General features: G+C 46.0%; 1 protein-coding gene across 5 annotated transcripts in view; it reads left to right on the top strand.

The window, feature by feature from the left end:
• sgcd (sarcoglycan, delta (dystrophin-associated glycoprotein)) overlaps window positions 1–16829 on the top strand; it is a 231276-nt gene that overhangs the window by 51991 nt on the left and 162456 nt on the right. For all 5 annotated transcript variants that reach the window (XM_078411036.1, XM_078411033.1, XM_078411034.1 and 2 more), the window contains exon 2: window positions 1973–2049. In XM_078411036.1, the coding sequence (XP_078267162.1) occupies window positions 2041–2049 (9 nt within the window). In that variant the 5' untranslated portion in view covers window positions 1973–2040. The remainder of the gene's footprint in view (window positions 1–1972; window positions 2050–16829) is intronic.

Here is a 16829-nt window from a genome sequence, read left to right as displayed (position 1 = left end):
GGTTGAGGGGGGACTTGATAGAGGTTTTTTAAATTTTGAGAGGGACGGACAGAGTTGACGTGGGTAGGCTTTTCCCTTTGAGAGTGGGGAAGATTCCAACAAGGGGACATAGCTTCAGAATTGAGGGACAAAGGTTTAGGGGTAACATGAGGGGGAACTTCTTTACTCAGAGGGTTGTGGCTGTATGGAATGGGCTTCCGGTGGAAGTGGTGGAGGCTGGCTCGATTTTATTATTTAAGAGTAAATTGGATAGGTATATGGATAGGAGGGGATTGGAGGGTTATGGTCTGAGTGCAGGTAGATGAGACTAGGTGAGGGAGAATGGTCGGCGTGGACTGGTAGGGCCGGACAGGCCTGTTTCCATGCTGTAGTTGTTATATGTTATATGTTATATGTTATATGTTCTGCCCACCTCATCTATGCCGACCAAGGTGCCCCATCTACGCTAGTTCCATTTGCCCGTGTTTGGCCCATAACCCTCCAAACCTTTCCTATCGATGTACCGGTCCTAGTTAAGTTTAGAGACAAAGCGTGGAAACAGGCCCTTCAGCCCACCGGTTCCGTGCCGCCCAGCAATCCCCGCACATTTACACGACCCTACACGCACACAAGGGACAATTTACACTTACACCAAGCCAATTAACCTACAAACCTGTACGTCTTTGGAGTGTGGGAGGAAACCGAAGATCTCGGAGAAAACCCACGCAGGTCACGGGGAGAACGTACAAACTCCACAGGGGCCACAGTTTAAGAATAAGGGGTAGGCCATTTAGAACTGAGTTGAGGAAAAACTTTTTCAGTCAGAGAGTTGTGAATCTGTGGAATTCTCTGCCTCAGAAGGCAGTGGAGGCCAATTCTCTGAATGCATTCAAGAGAGAGCTGGATAGAGCTCTTAAGGATAGCGGAGTCAGAAGGTATGGGGAGAAGGCAGGAACGGGGTACTGATTGAGAATGATCAGCCATGATCACATTGAATGGCGGTGCTGGCTCGAAGGACCGAATGGCCTCCTCCTGCACCTATTGTCTATTGTCTATTGTCTATTGTCTAACTCCATACAGACAGCACCCGCAGTAGGGATCGAACCCGGGTCTCTGGCGCTGTAAGTGCTGTAAAGCAGCAACTCTACCGACACGCTATCCTAATGTCTTTTAAATGCTATTATAGTACCCACCTCAACTACCCCCTCTGGCAGCTCGTTCCATGTACCTAGCACTCTCTGAGTGAAAAAGGTTGCCCCTCAGGTTCCTAATAAATCTTTCCCCTCTCACCTTAAACCTCTGTCCACTGGTTCCTGATTCCCCATACTCTGAGTAAACGACTGGGCGTTTATCCTCTCTACTCCACCCATGATTGTGTACATCTCCATAAGATCACCCCTTAAAAGTCGACTTTTGTTTTGGGTTAAAAGACCGATGCAATCATCAATTTGCAAATTGGAGTGAAGAAACATGTAGTTAGGTTTAGTGTGTTAAATACTAAGTGTGAAGTGGAAAAATTACATACACATTTTGGTAGAAATTTAATTTAGATTAATTTAGTTTAAAGATACAGAGTGGAATCAGGCCCTTCGGCCCACCGAGTCTGTACCGACCATCGATCCCCGCACATTAACACTATCCTACACCCACTAGGGGTAATTTTTACATATATACCAAGCCAATTAACCTACAAACCTGTACGTCTTTGGAGTGTGGGAGGAAACCGAATATCTCGGAGAAAACCCACACAGGTTACGGGGAGAACGTACAAACTCCGTACAGACGGCGCCCGTAGTCAAGATCGAACCCGGGTCTCTGGCGCTGTTAGGCAGCAACTCTACCGCTGCGCCACCGTGCCGCCAGATTATTGTATAGTTGCATTGTTATATAAATAATATAAATGAAGTATAGTTCTAACCTATATTCAACTGGACTTAAGATACTGTAAAGGAGAATGTGGGGGTGAGATATTACACTTTATTTTTCTTTCTAGGACTTCCGACTGAATCCAGCCCACGAGAATAGGATGGAGGTTTTATTGCAGAAGGGACTGATCTTCTGATGCTGAAGGTAAGATAGTTTGTGAGGGGAGGAATGAACGAGTTGGGTTAAACTGAAGTCATCAAGTGAAGTGGATAAATATTCCATCACTCAGCACTGGGAAAACCTGAAGATGTTGGGAAACTGTGGATCATCGTTGGTTTCTTGTGTGGAGGAGGGGCTCGGTGGAAGAGCAGTAGTAGAGTTGCTGCCATCATCTAACCAAGGATTGCCAAGAGGACATTCCCACAAGTAAATCGTTGTTGGTGGTCTTGATGACTAAGGGCAGGATGTGGCACAGCGGTAGAGTTGCTGCCTTACAGCGCTTACCACACCAGAGACCCGGGTTCCACCCTGACTACGGGTGCTGTCTGTACAGAGTTTGTACGTTCTCCCCGTGACCTGAGTGGGTTTTCTCCAGGTGCACCGGTTTCCTCCCAGGTACCAAAGACGCGCAGGTTTGTAGGTAAATTGGCTTCGGTAAAAATTGTAAATTGTCCCTTGTGTGTGTAGATTTTAGATTTAGATTTAGATTTAGAGATACAGCGGGGAAACAGGCCCTTCGGCCCACCGAGTCCGCGCCGCCCAGCGATCCCCGCGCATTAACACTATCCTACACCCACTAGGGACAATTTTTACATTTACCCAGTCAATTAACCTACATACCTGTACGTCTTTGGAGTGTGGGAGGAAACCGAAGATCTCGGAGAAAACCCACCCAGGTCACGGGGAGAACGTACAAACTCCGTACTGATGGCGCCCGTAGTCAGGATCGAACCTGAGTCTCCGGCGCTGCATTCGCCACAATCGTGCTTGTGTGCGGGGAGATCGCTGGTCGGCGCGGACGCGCTGGGCCGAAGGGCCAGTTTCCGCGCTGAACCTCTGAAGTCCAAAGTCTAATGTCGCCTGACGTTACATCCCTCAAAAGAAGATTCTTCTGTTAACTTTGAAGATTGTCACGTGAGGTATTTTCTTTTAACGCACAGTTATGAAGTGAAATAGTGGTCAACCATTAAACACACTCTGTCTGGATCGGATTGTAATCTTTCCATTAAGTTATTAAGTTTGAAACAAAGAAACCTGTGTTGAGGTAGCACTACAAATAATTATGCAGGACATTTATTAAATGACACAACCATAAATTTGCTGTGCATTCATGAAGCCAATTAGTTTGGTAATAGATTTTCATGTTTAATGACCTGGTAAAATAAAGATTGCTGTTGTGCATGCAACGTAGTTTTTCTGGCTTTGAATTAGTTTAATTAAAATGCCAGGTTCTTTGCAAAATTTGGCGTCAAGCTGTTAAAAGTGACTGTTCCCTACATGGATGGTGCTGCATTTGTAACTCTGCAAATTGATTCATAAATTAATTTTCAGTAGGTGATTTATGACTAAGTACACATCGTAAAATTGCCACACTTCCCATTCTGTTTTATGCAACAAGACATTAATACTTCTGAATAGAATTGGCAATTGATCATCAGACGAAGTCTTAGCTTAGTTTAGAGATACAGCGCGGAAACAGGCCCTTCGGCCCACCGGGTCCGCACCGCCCAGCGATCCCCGCACACTAACACTATCCTGCACACACTAGGGCCAATTTCTACATTTGCCCAGCCAATTAACCTACAAACCTGCACGTCTTTGGAGTGTGGGAGGAAACCGAAGATCTCGGAGGAAACTCACGCAGGTCACGAGGAGAACGTACAAACTCCGTAACCAGGATCGAACCGGGGTGTCAGGCGCTGTGAGGCAGTAGTTCCACCTTTATGCCACCGTGCCGTGCCAATTCTGATCTCAGCCTTGCAAGAGGGTTGCAATACTGCATTCTGTGTTTGGACGACGTTATGTGCCAGGTTTTAACTGAGGTGAAAATAGCAACTTTTCTGTTGATTTATTTCCACTGCCAGATTCGATCATGTTTCATGCTCCATTGCCCAGTCGCATTGCTCCTGTGATTCCAAGATGCTCCATGTTTAACACCTGTTATATTTGTCAGGTATTGTGAGCCTTATCAATATTGCTTTCATTAATCCGCAGTGTACATCACAAAAGTACAACATAAAAACGATTTCAGTCTGAAGAAAGGTTCCTACTGGAAACCTCACCTATCCATGTTCTCCAGAGTGCTGCCTTTCCAGAGAACGATTTTATTTCAAACAAATCCCCCTCATCTGTCACTTGACTGACTTCCCCCCCCCCCCACCTCTCTTCCAGCTATGTTCCCCTGACTATAATCAGTCTGAAGAAGGGCCCTGACCTGAAGCGTAACCTATCCATGTTCTCCACAGATGCTGCCTGACCCGCTGAGTTACTCCAGCACTCTGTGAAACGTCACCTATCCATGTTCTCCACAGATGCTGCCTGACCCGCTGAGTTACTCCAGCACTCTGTGAAACGTCACCTATCCATGTTCTCCACAGATGCTGCCTGACCCGCTGAGTTACTCCAGCACTCTGTGATAATTTGTGTTCATTCCTGTTATTTTGCAATCATGAACAGGCTATTCTGCCAAACGCAGTTATCAGTGGTGTAAGTGACAATTATGAATTATTGATATTCATTTGTGTTGTGCTTTCATATTGGGTATCATTTTGTTTAGAGATTCAGCACCAAAAGAGATACGGTTATTCGGCCCATCGAGACCATGCTGACCATTGATCACCCATTCACACCAGTTTTATCCCACTAAGTTATCCCACTTTCTCATCCACTCCCTTGGCATTAGGCACAGTTTTTTTTTACAGAGGTCAACTACAAACCTGGACGTCTTTGGTATGTGGGAGGAAACCAGAAGCTTTGGCCTTCTGCTAAACCCCAGTGAGTGGTTTAGCTGCTATTAGAGATCTTTCGCAGCTGTTTTGCAGTTGAAACATGCTCCACCTCACCGCCATTCCCTCATCTCTCCCCTTCACGTTGTGTCTAACAATTTAGTTAGACTAACTCACAGCGCCAGAGACCTGGGTTCGATCCTGACCATGGTGCTTTTCTGTTTGGAGTTTGTACGTTCTCCCCGTGACATGTGAGGTTTTCTCCGAGATCTTCGGATTCCTCCCACACTCCCAACGTTTAGAAAACAAAGAGACGGGCACGTGGATAGGACAGGTTTGGAGGGATATGGACCAAGTGCAGGCAGGTGGGACTAGTGTAGCTGGGACATGTGGGAAAGTTGGGCCTAAGGGTCTGTTTCACTCTATGACTCTCTGACTCCAAAAACCTTCAGGTTTTTTGGTTAATTGGCTTGGTGTAAATACAAAATTGTCCTGAGTGTGTTTGGGATAGTGTTAATGTGCGGGGTTCGCTGGTTGGTGCGGACTCGATGGGCCGAAGGGCCTGTTTCTGCGCTGTATCTCTAAACTAATCTAAACTAAACCGTGAAATTCACTGATACTGTTATAAAGCTGAAAGCACAGAGAAACCATTGAAATCCACCTGCACCTGCTTTCAGCTGTATTTTCATCCAATGATCCAAATTATGAAGTGTTTGCTTGGCACTATTGTAAAGTGTAAAGGGGATTATCATGCCGCTGTGTGGCGAGCAGCAGTCCTTTGATGCACGATATTGAGGTGAAGTTGGAAAAGCACAACAGGGAAAAAGATGCCTAGGGTTTTGTCATGAGTTAAAGTAAATTGGAAACGGATTTGAGAGGATCGTATACAATGGTAGGAAGCAACTGGACCAAATGGCCAGAATTCAATCTGATCTTATTCTGCCTGACCGGGGGTTTCAACAGAGGCAAGCCAGGACATTAGACTTTGGATTTAGAGATGCAGCGTGGAAACAGGCCCTTCAGCCCACTGAGTCTCTGCCACAGAAGGCAGTGGAGGCCAATACACTGGATGTATTTCAAGAGAGAGTTAGATATAACTCTTAGGGCTAACGGAATCAAGGGATATGGGGAGAAAGCAGGAACTGATTTTCGATGATCAGCCATGATCATATTGAATGATTTTAGATTTAGAGATACAGAGCAGAAACCACCGGGTCCGCGCCGCCCAGCGATCCCCGCACATTAACACTATCCTACACCCACTAGGGACGATTCTTTTTAACATTTGCCCAGCTAATTAACCTACAAACCTGTACGTCTTTGGAGTGTGGGAGGAAACCGAAGATTTCGGAGAAAACCCACGCAGGTCACGGGGAGAACGTACAAACTGAATGTCGGAGCTGGCTCGAAGGGCTGAATGGTCTAATCCTGCACCTACTTTCTATGTTTATGAGTCCGCGCCGACCAGCGATCCCCACACACTAACACTATCCTACACGCACCAGGGACAGTTTACAATTTTACCCAAGCCTATTGACCTACAAACCTGGGCGTCTTTGGAGTGTGGGAGGAAACTGGAGCACCTGGAGAAAACCCACGCAGGTCACAGGGAGAGCAGCCGTAGTCAGGATTGAACCCAGGTCTCTGGCGATGTAAGGCAGCAGCTGTACCACTGTACCACTGTGCCTCCCCTGACGATAATATACTTAAACCTAATTAACTTTGCATTTCCAGTCAATGCAGAACTGTAATCAATAAAAGCTGATGAAATATTTAACTACGTAACGTAAAAGTGTAGTGTGCAATTTGGAGGAAGTAATGATCTAGTTGTACAGTGCTTTAAGGTAGACACAGAATGCTGGAGTAACTCAGCGGGTCAGGCAGCATCTCTGGAGAGAAGGAATGGGTGACGTTTCGGATCGAGACCCTTCTTCAGTCTGAAGAAGGGTCTCGACCTGAAACGTCACCCATTCCTTCGCTCCCGAGATGCTGCCTGACCCCCTGAGTTACTCCAGCATTTTGTGAATAAATACCTTCGATTTGTACCAGCATCTGCAGTTATCTTGTTATACTACCTATGGTTCATTGTTAGCTGAGGGGAAGGTGAGAACGAGGCACACAATCAGTAATGTTTAATCAGGAGGGCAGTGGAACTAGTCGGAGAGCTAGGATGGGGAGGGATGGAGGGAGAGGGAAAGCAAGGGTTTCTTGAAGTTAGTGGAATCAATATTCAGACCTTTCCCCTGATGCTCAGTCTGAAGAAGGGTCTCGACTTGAAACGTCACCTATTCCTTTTCCTCAGAGATGCCGTCTGACCCGCTGAGTTACTCCAGAATCTTGTGTCTATCTTCAATATACATACTGCTGGGTTGAAAGTGCTGATCCTCCATTTTGTGTTTGGCCTCACTCTGACAGTGGAGTAGACCCAGGACAGAAAGGTCAGTGTGGGAATGGGAGGGGGAGGTAAAGTGTTTGGCCACCGGGAGATCAGGTAGGCGAGGTGGACTGAGCGGAGGTGTTTTTTGCTTTACACAAGCCATGTGTGAGCGTTAGTTTAGTTTAGTTTAGAGATACAGCGCGGAAACAGGCCCTTCGGCCCACCAAGTCCACACCAACACTATCCAACACTCCCCTACACACACTAGGGACAATTTACATTTATACCAAGCCAATTACTAGGTTAATTCCCGGAATGGCGGGACTGTTGAAAGACTGGAGCGACTAGGCTTGTATACACTGGAATTTAGAAGGATGAGAGGGGATCTTATCGAAACATATAAGATTATTAAGGGGTTGGACACGTTAGAGGCAGGAAACATGTTCCCAATGTTGGGGGAGTCCAGAACAAGGGGCCACAGTTTAAGAATAAGGGGTAGGCCATTTAGAACGGCGATGAGGAAAAACCTTTCCAGTCAGAGAGTTGTGAATCTGTGGAATTCTCTGCCTCAGAAGGCAGTGGAGGCCAATTCTCTGAATGCATTCAAGAGAGAGCTAGATAGAGCTCTTAAGGATAGCGGAGTCAGGGGGTATGGGGAGAAGGTAGGAACGGGGTACTGATTGAGAATGATCAGCCATGATCACATTGAATGGCGGTGCTGGCTCGAAGGGCCGAATGGCCTCCTCCTGAACCAGTTGTACCGGGCCCTGGTGAGACCCACCTGGAGTACTGTGTGCAGTTTTGGTATCCAAATTTGAGGAAGGATATTCTTGCTATGGAGGGCATGCAGCGTAGGTTCACTAGGTTAATTCCCGGAATGGCGGGACTGTCGTATGTTGAAAGGCTGGAGCGATTGGGCTTGTATACACTGGAATTTAGAAGGATGAGGGGGGATCTTATTGAAACATATAAGATAATTAGGGGATTGGACACATTAGAGGCAGGAAACATGTTCCCTATGTTGGGGGAGTCCAGAACAAGGGGTCACAGTTTAAGAATAAGGGGTAGGCTATTTAGAACGGAGATGAGGAAGAACTTTTTCAGTCAGAGAGTGGTGAAGGTGTGGAATTTTCTGCCTCAGAAGGCAGTGGAGGCCAGTTCGTTGGATGCTTTCAAGAGAGAGCTGGATAGAGCTCTTAAGGATAGCGGAGTGAGGGGGTATGGGGAGAAGGCAGGAACGGGGTACTGATTGTGAGTGATCAGCCATGATCGCATTGAATGGCGGTGCTGGCTCGAAGGGCTGAATAGCCTACTCCTGCACCTATTGTCTATTGTCTATTGTCTATTGTCTATTGTCTATTGGATCGCAGGTCCACTTGAGTCTTAGATGGAAGGGGAGAGAGTAAGGGAGAAACAGATGCAAGTTTCAGGTCGAAACCCTTCTTCAGACTGAGAGTCGTCAGAGAGAGGAGGAGAAATTCCTCAAAGTAGCCAAACCTTGAGGAGATTTCTCAGTGGAGCAGACAAGATGTGTAGAGTGGAACTGCAGATGACGGTTTACACAGAAAGACGCAAAATGGTGGAGTAACTCAGCAGGTCAGGCAGCATCTCGGGAGAGAAGGAATGGGCGACAGAAAAAGGGGGAACAAGGAAGAGGGTTTGTTTGTAGGTTTGTTACCTAAAATTGGAGGATTCAGCATTAGACAATAGACAATAGACAATAGTTGCAGGAGGAGGCCATTCGGCCCTTCGAGCACACCGCCATTCAATGTGATCGTGGCTGATCATTCTCAATCAGTACCCCGTTCCTGCCTTCTCCCCATACCCCCTGACTCCGCTGTCCCAGCCTCAACTCCCTCCTCTGGCAGCTCGTTCCAAACACCCACCACCCTTTGTGTGAATAAGTTACTCCTCAGATTCCGATTAAATCTTTTCCCCTTCACCTTAAACCTATGTTCTCTGGTCCTCGATTCCCCCACTCCGGGCAAGAGACTCTGTGCATCTACCCGATCTATTCCTCTCGTGATATTATATGCCTACTTTGAAGAATTTCTCCTGCTCTCTCTCCGACAACTCTCAAGTCTAAAGAAAGGTCTCAATCAGAACCATCACCCATTCTTGCTCTCCAGAGATGCTGTCTGTCCTGTTGAGCGACTCCAGCATTTTGTGCCGATCTTAAATATAACACTAATCCCATCCTATTCTATCGAAATATCTTCATTGCAGCTCGGCTCTGAGGAGGAAACCCATTCCACCTACGTATCTAGAGTAAGAAAATAACTGCAGATGCTGGTACAAATCGAAGGTATTTATTCACAAAATGCTGGAGTAACTCAGCAGGTCAGGCAGCATCTCGGGAGAGAAGGAATGGGTGACGTTTCGGGTCGAGACCCTTCTTCAGACTGATGTCAGGGGGGCGGGACAAAGGAAGGATATAGGTGGAGACAGGAAAACAGTGGGAGATCTGGGAAGGGGGAGGGGAAGAGAGGGACAGAGGAACTATCTAAAGTTGGAGAAGTCAATGTTCATACCACTGGGCTGCAAGCTGCCCAAGCGAAATATGAGGTGCTGTTCCTCCAATTTCCGGGGACTCACTATGGCACTGGAGGAGGCCCATGACAGAAAGGTCAGACTGGGAGTGGGAGGGGGAGTTGAAGTGCTCAGCCACTGGGAGATCAGGTTGGTTAAGGCGGACTGAGTGAAGGTGTTGAGCGAAACGATCGCCGAGCCTGCGCTTGGTTTCGCCGATGTAAAGAAGTTGACATCTAGAGCAGCGGATACAATAGATGAGGTTGGAGGAGGTGCAGGTGAACCTTTGTCTCACCTGGAAAGACACCTATGTATCTGATCAGTACCCTTCCACATTAATTAGCCACATTACTTCATCTTGGTCGGATGAGTAACTTTAGCTCCTTTATCTAAGTAATGGTCTCTGAACTCTTTTATCTCTGTATCTCAACCCCAAAGACCACAATTAACAGAATTAATGTCATCAAATTAGATGTGGGTGGCTCGACTTAAGGTGCCAAGTGTTGTTTCAACCTTTGAAGCTAGCAAATAAAAATATAAAGGTGATATGGCCAGAGTGTCTTCAGATGTATTGAAACTTGTTTTGCAGGTGAAAATTACGAAAGGAGTATAATGTTTGTTTAGAAACTTTAAAACTCGTGTTAGACAATAGACAATAGGTGCAGGAGGAGGCCATTCGGCCCTTCGAGCCAGCACCGCCATTCAATGTGATCATGGCTGATCATTCTCAATCAGTACCCCGTTCCTGCCTTCTCCCCATACCCCATGACTCCGCTATCCCTAAGAGCTCTATCTAGCTCTCTCTTGAATGCATTCAGAGAATTGGCCTCCACTGCCTTCTGAGGCAGAGAATTCCACAGATTCACAACTCTCTGACTGAAAAAGCTTTTTCTCCGTTCTAAATGGCCTACCCCTTATTCTTAAACTCGTGTTTCAAAATTCGCAAATATAATTGTTTTCTTTTGGCAGCAACATGCAGTTATGTAGCAACTGCAATGTAGTCATTTTACAAGAGCAATTCATAGATTTCACAGAGACAAAATCAAAAGCCCTAGGCAGTTGGCAGAAGAAGCTGTTTACTGTCTGTGAACTTGAACTTAATTCTCTCACCAACTGGAGAGTGGGCCTGACCTACTCTAGCTCCTGGGAGACCTTTGAATTATCTTTAATAGAGTTTTACTGGACTTTATCGTGCACTAAATATTGTACCCTTTACCCTGTATCTCTACACTGTGGACTGAACACGATTGCAGTCGTATTTCATCTTCTTGTGACTGGATAGCACGCACAAAAAGCTTTTCACTCTACCTCAGTGCACGTGACGACAATAAACTATTTCATTCAAACAATGAGCACAAGTAAATAAATATTGTATGTCTTTGTTATCTCCAGACTTGACAAATTCTACGCACATCTGTTCCACGTTCTATAATTTGGTGCCATCTTAATTCTGCCCAGACAAATGTGAGATATTGCATTTTGAAAGGTCACCTCCAGTGGAAAGTATACAGTTAATAGCCGGATCATAGAGCCATGGAGCTCAGAAACAGGTGCTTCGGCCCAGCTTTCCCATGCCGACCAACTTGCCCCATCTACACTAGTCCCACCTGCTCACATTTGGCCCTTTAAACCTTCACGATCCGTGTACTTGTCCAAATGTCTTTCAAATGCTGTTATAGTAACAGCCTCGACTACTTTGAGAGAATTGACACACAGAGAGATCTTGGAGTGTAGGTTCATTGTTCCCGGGGAGTCCAAAACTGCACGCAATACCAACGCTGGACAACGACTCCCACCCCATACAGGACACTGTCACTGCACTGAGTAGCTCCTTCAGTGACAGACTCCATCACCCAAAGTGCGTGAAGGAGAGATATAGGAGGTCCTTCCTTCCCGCTGCTGTGAGACTGCACAACCAGCACTGCTCCCAGCAGACCAGTCAACAGACCAGTTAACAGTAACAGTTAAAAAAAACCCACAGTAAATGATGACAATTATCCTTATCATTATTTTTATTTATAACGAATATCTCTTTCTATCCACTTTGCTGCTGTCACACTGCAAATTTCCCCGGTGTGGGACGAATAAAGGAATATATTATTATTATTATTATTATTATTGACCAAAGTCTTGTAGAATCATCACCTCCTGACTCTTGTACTCAATGCCCCGACCGATGAAGCTGGCCTTCTTTGCAACTCTCTCGACTTGTGTTGCCACTTCCAGGAAGTTATGAACTTGGACCCCAAGATCCCTCTGTACATCAGCCCTTCAGCTTTGACATTGCAATAATAACAGCTCACTGTGGTAAAACAAATCATCTTTCACCTTTGCAATTGTCTTTGCAAATTAAGTTAAATCTGCATCACTTAGTGACAGACCTTTCCAACGGGGTTAAACTTCCCTGCTGACTCTATCAAAATTCCTCACTATTTTGAACAGTTCCATTAAGTCTGCCCTTAGATTTTCATGTTGAAAGACGAGCCTTCACAGCTTTTGCAATCTCTTCACTTAGCTGAAGCGTTCTGTCCACAATCGCTGATACATGCACAGGTCACCAGGAGCTGTGAACCTCCCAATATTCCATATGTACACAAAATCTGACAAACCTACAAATCAAACAAACCTCAACGAATAATAGAAATTGCTGGTGATATAAATGCCCTGTTTCTATATCATACTCATTAACGCTAGATAATTCAAATAGACAGACTCTGAATTGATTTTAAACCTGGCAGCCCTGTAGAGATCGGTGGATAATTGAGAGCAACGATATGTAGATTAATGTAGAAACAAGGAACTGCAGATACTGGTTTATACCAAAGATAGACACAGAGTGCTGGAGTAACTCAGCGGGTCAGGCAGCATCTCTGGAGAAAGTGGATAGATGACGTTTCACACAGTGCTGGAGTAACTCAGTGGGTCAGGCAGCATCTGTGGAGAACATGGATAGGTGACGTTTCACAGAGTGCTGGAGTAACTCAGCGGGTCAGGCAGCATCTCTGGAGAAAAAGGATGGGTGACGTTTCCAGTCGGGACCCTGAGTTCAGACTCTGAAGTGAAGAAGGGTCCCGACCAGAAACATCATCATCCTTTTTCTCCAGAGATGCTGCCTGACCCGCTAGGTTTCTCCAGCACTTTGTGTATATCTACACGCAGATAGATAAGGGCGGCACGGTGGTGCAGCGGTAGAGTTGCTGCCTTGCAACGTCAGAGAACCAGGTTCGATCCTGACTACGGGTGCTGCCTGTACGGAGTTTGTACGTTCTCCCCGTGACCTGCGTGGGTTTTCTCCGGGCGTTCAGATTTCCTCCCACACTCCAAAGACGAACAGGTTTGTCGGTTAATTGGCTTCAGTAAAATATAGTAAATCGCCCCTAACATGTTAGTCCATGGCGATCGCTGGTCAGTGTGGATTAATTGTCTTCTGTAAATTGCCCCTAGAGTGTAGGTTTGTACTCATGTATGGCTGATCGATGGTCAGCGTGGAAAGGGCTTGTTTCTGCGGGAAAACATCTTCGCTATTTCAAGATTTCACGATCCAATTTATTGTCACGTGTACCAATTAAGGTACAGTGAAATTTGAGTGACATTACAGCCATGCTAAGTGAAAAGCAACAAGACACACAGCCACATAAAATAAAATTTAACATGAACATCCACCTCAGCGGATTCCACATTCCTCACTGTGATGGAAGGTAATAAAGTCTAAGCATGCAGGTGCAGCAGGCAGTGAAGAAAGCGAATGGTATGTTGGCATTCATAGCGAGGGGATTTGAGTATAGGAGCAGGGAGGTTCTGCTGCAGTTGTACAGGGCCTTGGTGAGACCACACCTGGAGTATTGCGTACAGTTTTGGTCTCCTAATCTGAGGAAAGACATTCTTGCCATAGAGGGAGTACAGAGAAGGTTCACCAGACTGATCCCTGGGATGGCAGGACTTTCATATGAAGAAAGACTGGATAGACTCGGCTTGTACTCGATGGAATTTAGAAGATTGAGGGGGGATCTTATAGAAACTTACAAAATTCTTAAGGGGTTGGACAGGCTAGATGCAGGAAGATTGTTCCTGATGTTGGGGAAGTCCAGAACAAGGGGTCACAGTTTAAGGATAAGGGGGAAGTCTTTTAGGACCAAGATGAGAAAGTTTTTTGTCACACAGAGAGTGGTGAATCTGCGGAATTCTCTGCCACAGAAGGTAGTTGAGGCCAGTTCATTGGCTATATTTAAGAGGGAGTTAGATGTGGCCCTTGCGGCTAAAGGGATCAAGGGGTATGGAGGGAAGGCAGGTATGGGATACTGAGTTGGATGATCAAGTCAAGTCAAGTCAAGTCAAGTCAATTTTATTTGTATAGCACATTTAAAAACAACCCACGTTGACCAAAGTGCTGTACATCTGATTAGGTTCCAATGGGGAAAAAAAATGAAACATACAGTAGCACGCAAACAGTTCACAGCGCCTCCTCAATGAACCTCAAATGCTAGGGAGTAGAAATAGGTTTTGAGCCTGGACTTAAAGGAGTCGATGGAGGGGGCAGTTCTGATGGGGAGAGGGATGCAGCCATGATCATATTGAATGGCAGTGCGTACAGGCTCGAAGGGCCGAATGGCCTACTCCTGCACCTATTTTCTATGTTTCTATGTTTCTCACCAGAGACCGCAGGCTTCACGATGTTAAAGTCCTCAGTATAGGATTTAAGGAATGTATTTCGTGCCACGAGGCAATCACACACTCTTGCCAGTGTTGTCAGCCCACACCTGAGCTCCAGACACATTTGCCAACAGCTCTGTTTGTAGATCTCAGGTGCACCACTGCAGGCAGCTGCCAGCATCCAGGATAAATACTCTTTGAAATGCAAATGGGACTGGGCACACGGACTTCTCCAAGAACTTGCACGCAGGTATTTCATCCAAGAGTTCCTCTGCACTCCACCTCAAAGGCATCTCGCATGGCACAAGCCCTGGGTGGCACGGTGCATGCCAATCGATATGATAACCTGGAGCGACTAGGCTTGTCTACACTGGAATTTAGAAGGATGGGAGGAGATCTTATCGAAACGTGTAAGATTATTAAGGGGTTGGACACGTTAGAGGCAGGAAACATGTTCCCAATGTTGGGGGAGTCCAGACAAAGGGGCCACAGTTTAAGAATAAGGGGTAGGCCATTTAGAACTGAGCCTTTTTCAGTCAGAGAGTGGTGAAGGTGTGGAATTCTCTGCCTCAGAAGGCAGTGGAGGCCAGTTCGTTGGATGCTTTCAAGAGATAGCTGGATAGAGCTCTAAAGGATAGCGGAGTGAGGGGGTATGGGGAGAAGGCAGGAACGGGGTACTGATTGAGAGTGATCAGCCATGATCGCATTGAATGGCGGTGCTGGCTCGAAGGGCCGAATGGCCTCCTCCTGCACCTATTGTCTATTGTCTATAAACACACCATCTCATGCATCCCAGCTTAACTTGAATTTGCAAGTAGAAGATGAAGATAACATCGATCCAAATGTCAGTGACAAAAGGGAAGTAATTTTGATTCAATCATTTGCTATTCAAGTTGTTTAAAAAAAAAAAAGTACTTTAAGTTTAGCACCAAGGCAATCGAAGAGATTAGAAACCCAGCGCAGAACCAATTGCAATTAATTGGTAGAGACCCCAGGCGCCAGAGACCCGGGCTCGATCCTGACCTCGGGTGCTGTCTGTGAGGAGTCTGCACGTCCCCCCTGTGACCGTGTGGGTTTTCTCCCACTTCCCAAAGACGTGCGGGCTTCTAGGTTAATTGGCCTCCGTAAATTGTCCCCAGTGTGTCAGGGGATGATGAGAAAGTGGGATAACCTAGAACTGGTGTGAGCGGGAGAACGATGGTCAGCATGCGCTCGGTGGGCCGAAGGGCCTGTTTCCATGCTGTATCTCTAAACTCTTCTTTGAACACAAGACCTTTCATATTCTGTGCTACATTTTAAAATAGTAGTACGAAGGAACATTTTAATCTCAAGAATTATAAACAAATCTGATTTTCTGTTCTCACTGTATACTTTCATCTTCGTTCAATTCTTCTGGGACCAGTCTTCGAGTCTAGCTCTTGTAAGAATGGAGAGAAGTACATACAAAACAGTCTTGCACTTAACATCATCAAGAACTCATTTCAAAACTCAGTGACAGGAGTTAGCATTGGAGTAATATTTGAATGAAAGAAGACACAAAATCCCGGAGTAACTCAGCGGGTCAGGCAGCATCTCTGGAGAACATGGATAGGTGACGTTTCACAGAGTGCTGGAGTAACTCAGCGGGTCAGGCAGCATCTCTGGAGAACGTGGATAGGTAACGTTTCACAGAGTGCTGGAGTAACTCAGCGGGTCAGGCAGCATCTGTGGAGGACATGGATAGGTGACGTTTCACAGAGTGCTGGAGTAACTCAGCGGGTCAGGCAGCATCTCTGGAGAACGTGGATAGGTGACGTTTAGAGGGATATGGGCCAGGTGGGACGAGTGTAGATGGGGCATCTTGGTCGGCATGGGCAAGATGGGCCGAAGGGCCTGTTTCCGCGCAGTCTGTCTGTGACCCTGAAGAGAAATGACTGCTTGTGTTGGAGGCTGGAGTTTAGCATCGTAGATTATTGGAGGAATTACTGGAGTGAATGTTTTGAGTTCTGCAACCTTCAGCTGCTTCACCGATGATCTACTGATGCTTAGATTCCTCCGCTTCATATTGCTCTGGTTCCACCCTCTACACCTGCTCTACAGATCTACTTTAACCTTCATTAGTTCCATCTTTAAAACAATCCTCAATCTGAGAGCTGTGCCTAGAACAGGATTTACTGCATAAATTGGGAAGGCTAGTTGTTTCAAGAGAAATTGCTGAAGTCACACCAAATAGCCTCAGTTCATTCTGGAATGAATGAGTTTTATTAGTGTAAAGATTTGTTTTCTGCATGACAATTAATTTTGCTATCAGTGCCTTTGAAGTGGAGCGGGTGGAGAATGATTGGGAACCAGGCCTGAGGGAGGATATCTCACAGACAGAGATCCATAAAAATCTAGAACTCTCTCACATAAAAGATCTTGCAAATGAACTTTAATCAAACAACCAGTGCTGATGTGGACGGACATGTTCGCTTGCAATAGTAATGAACTTGTCTTAGTTTTTA

Source organism: Rhinoraja longicauda, chromosome 14 (genome assembly GCF_053455715.1).
Source record: "Rhinoraja longicauda isolate Sanriku21f chromosome 14, sRhiLon1.1, whole genome shotgun sequence".
In the NCBI taxonomy this organism is placed as follows: Eukaryota; Metazoa; Chordata; class Chondrichthyes; order Rajiformes; family Arhynchobatidae; genus Rhinoraja; species Rhinoraja longicauda.
This window is presented reverse-complemented; position numbering and strand designations above follow the sequence as displayed.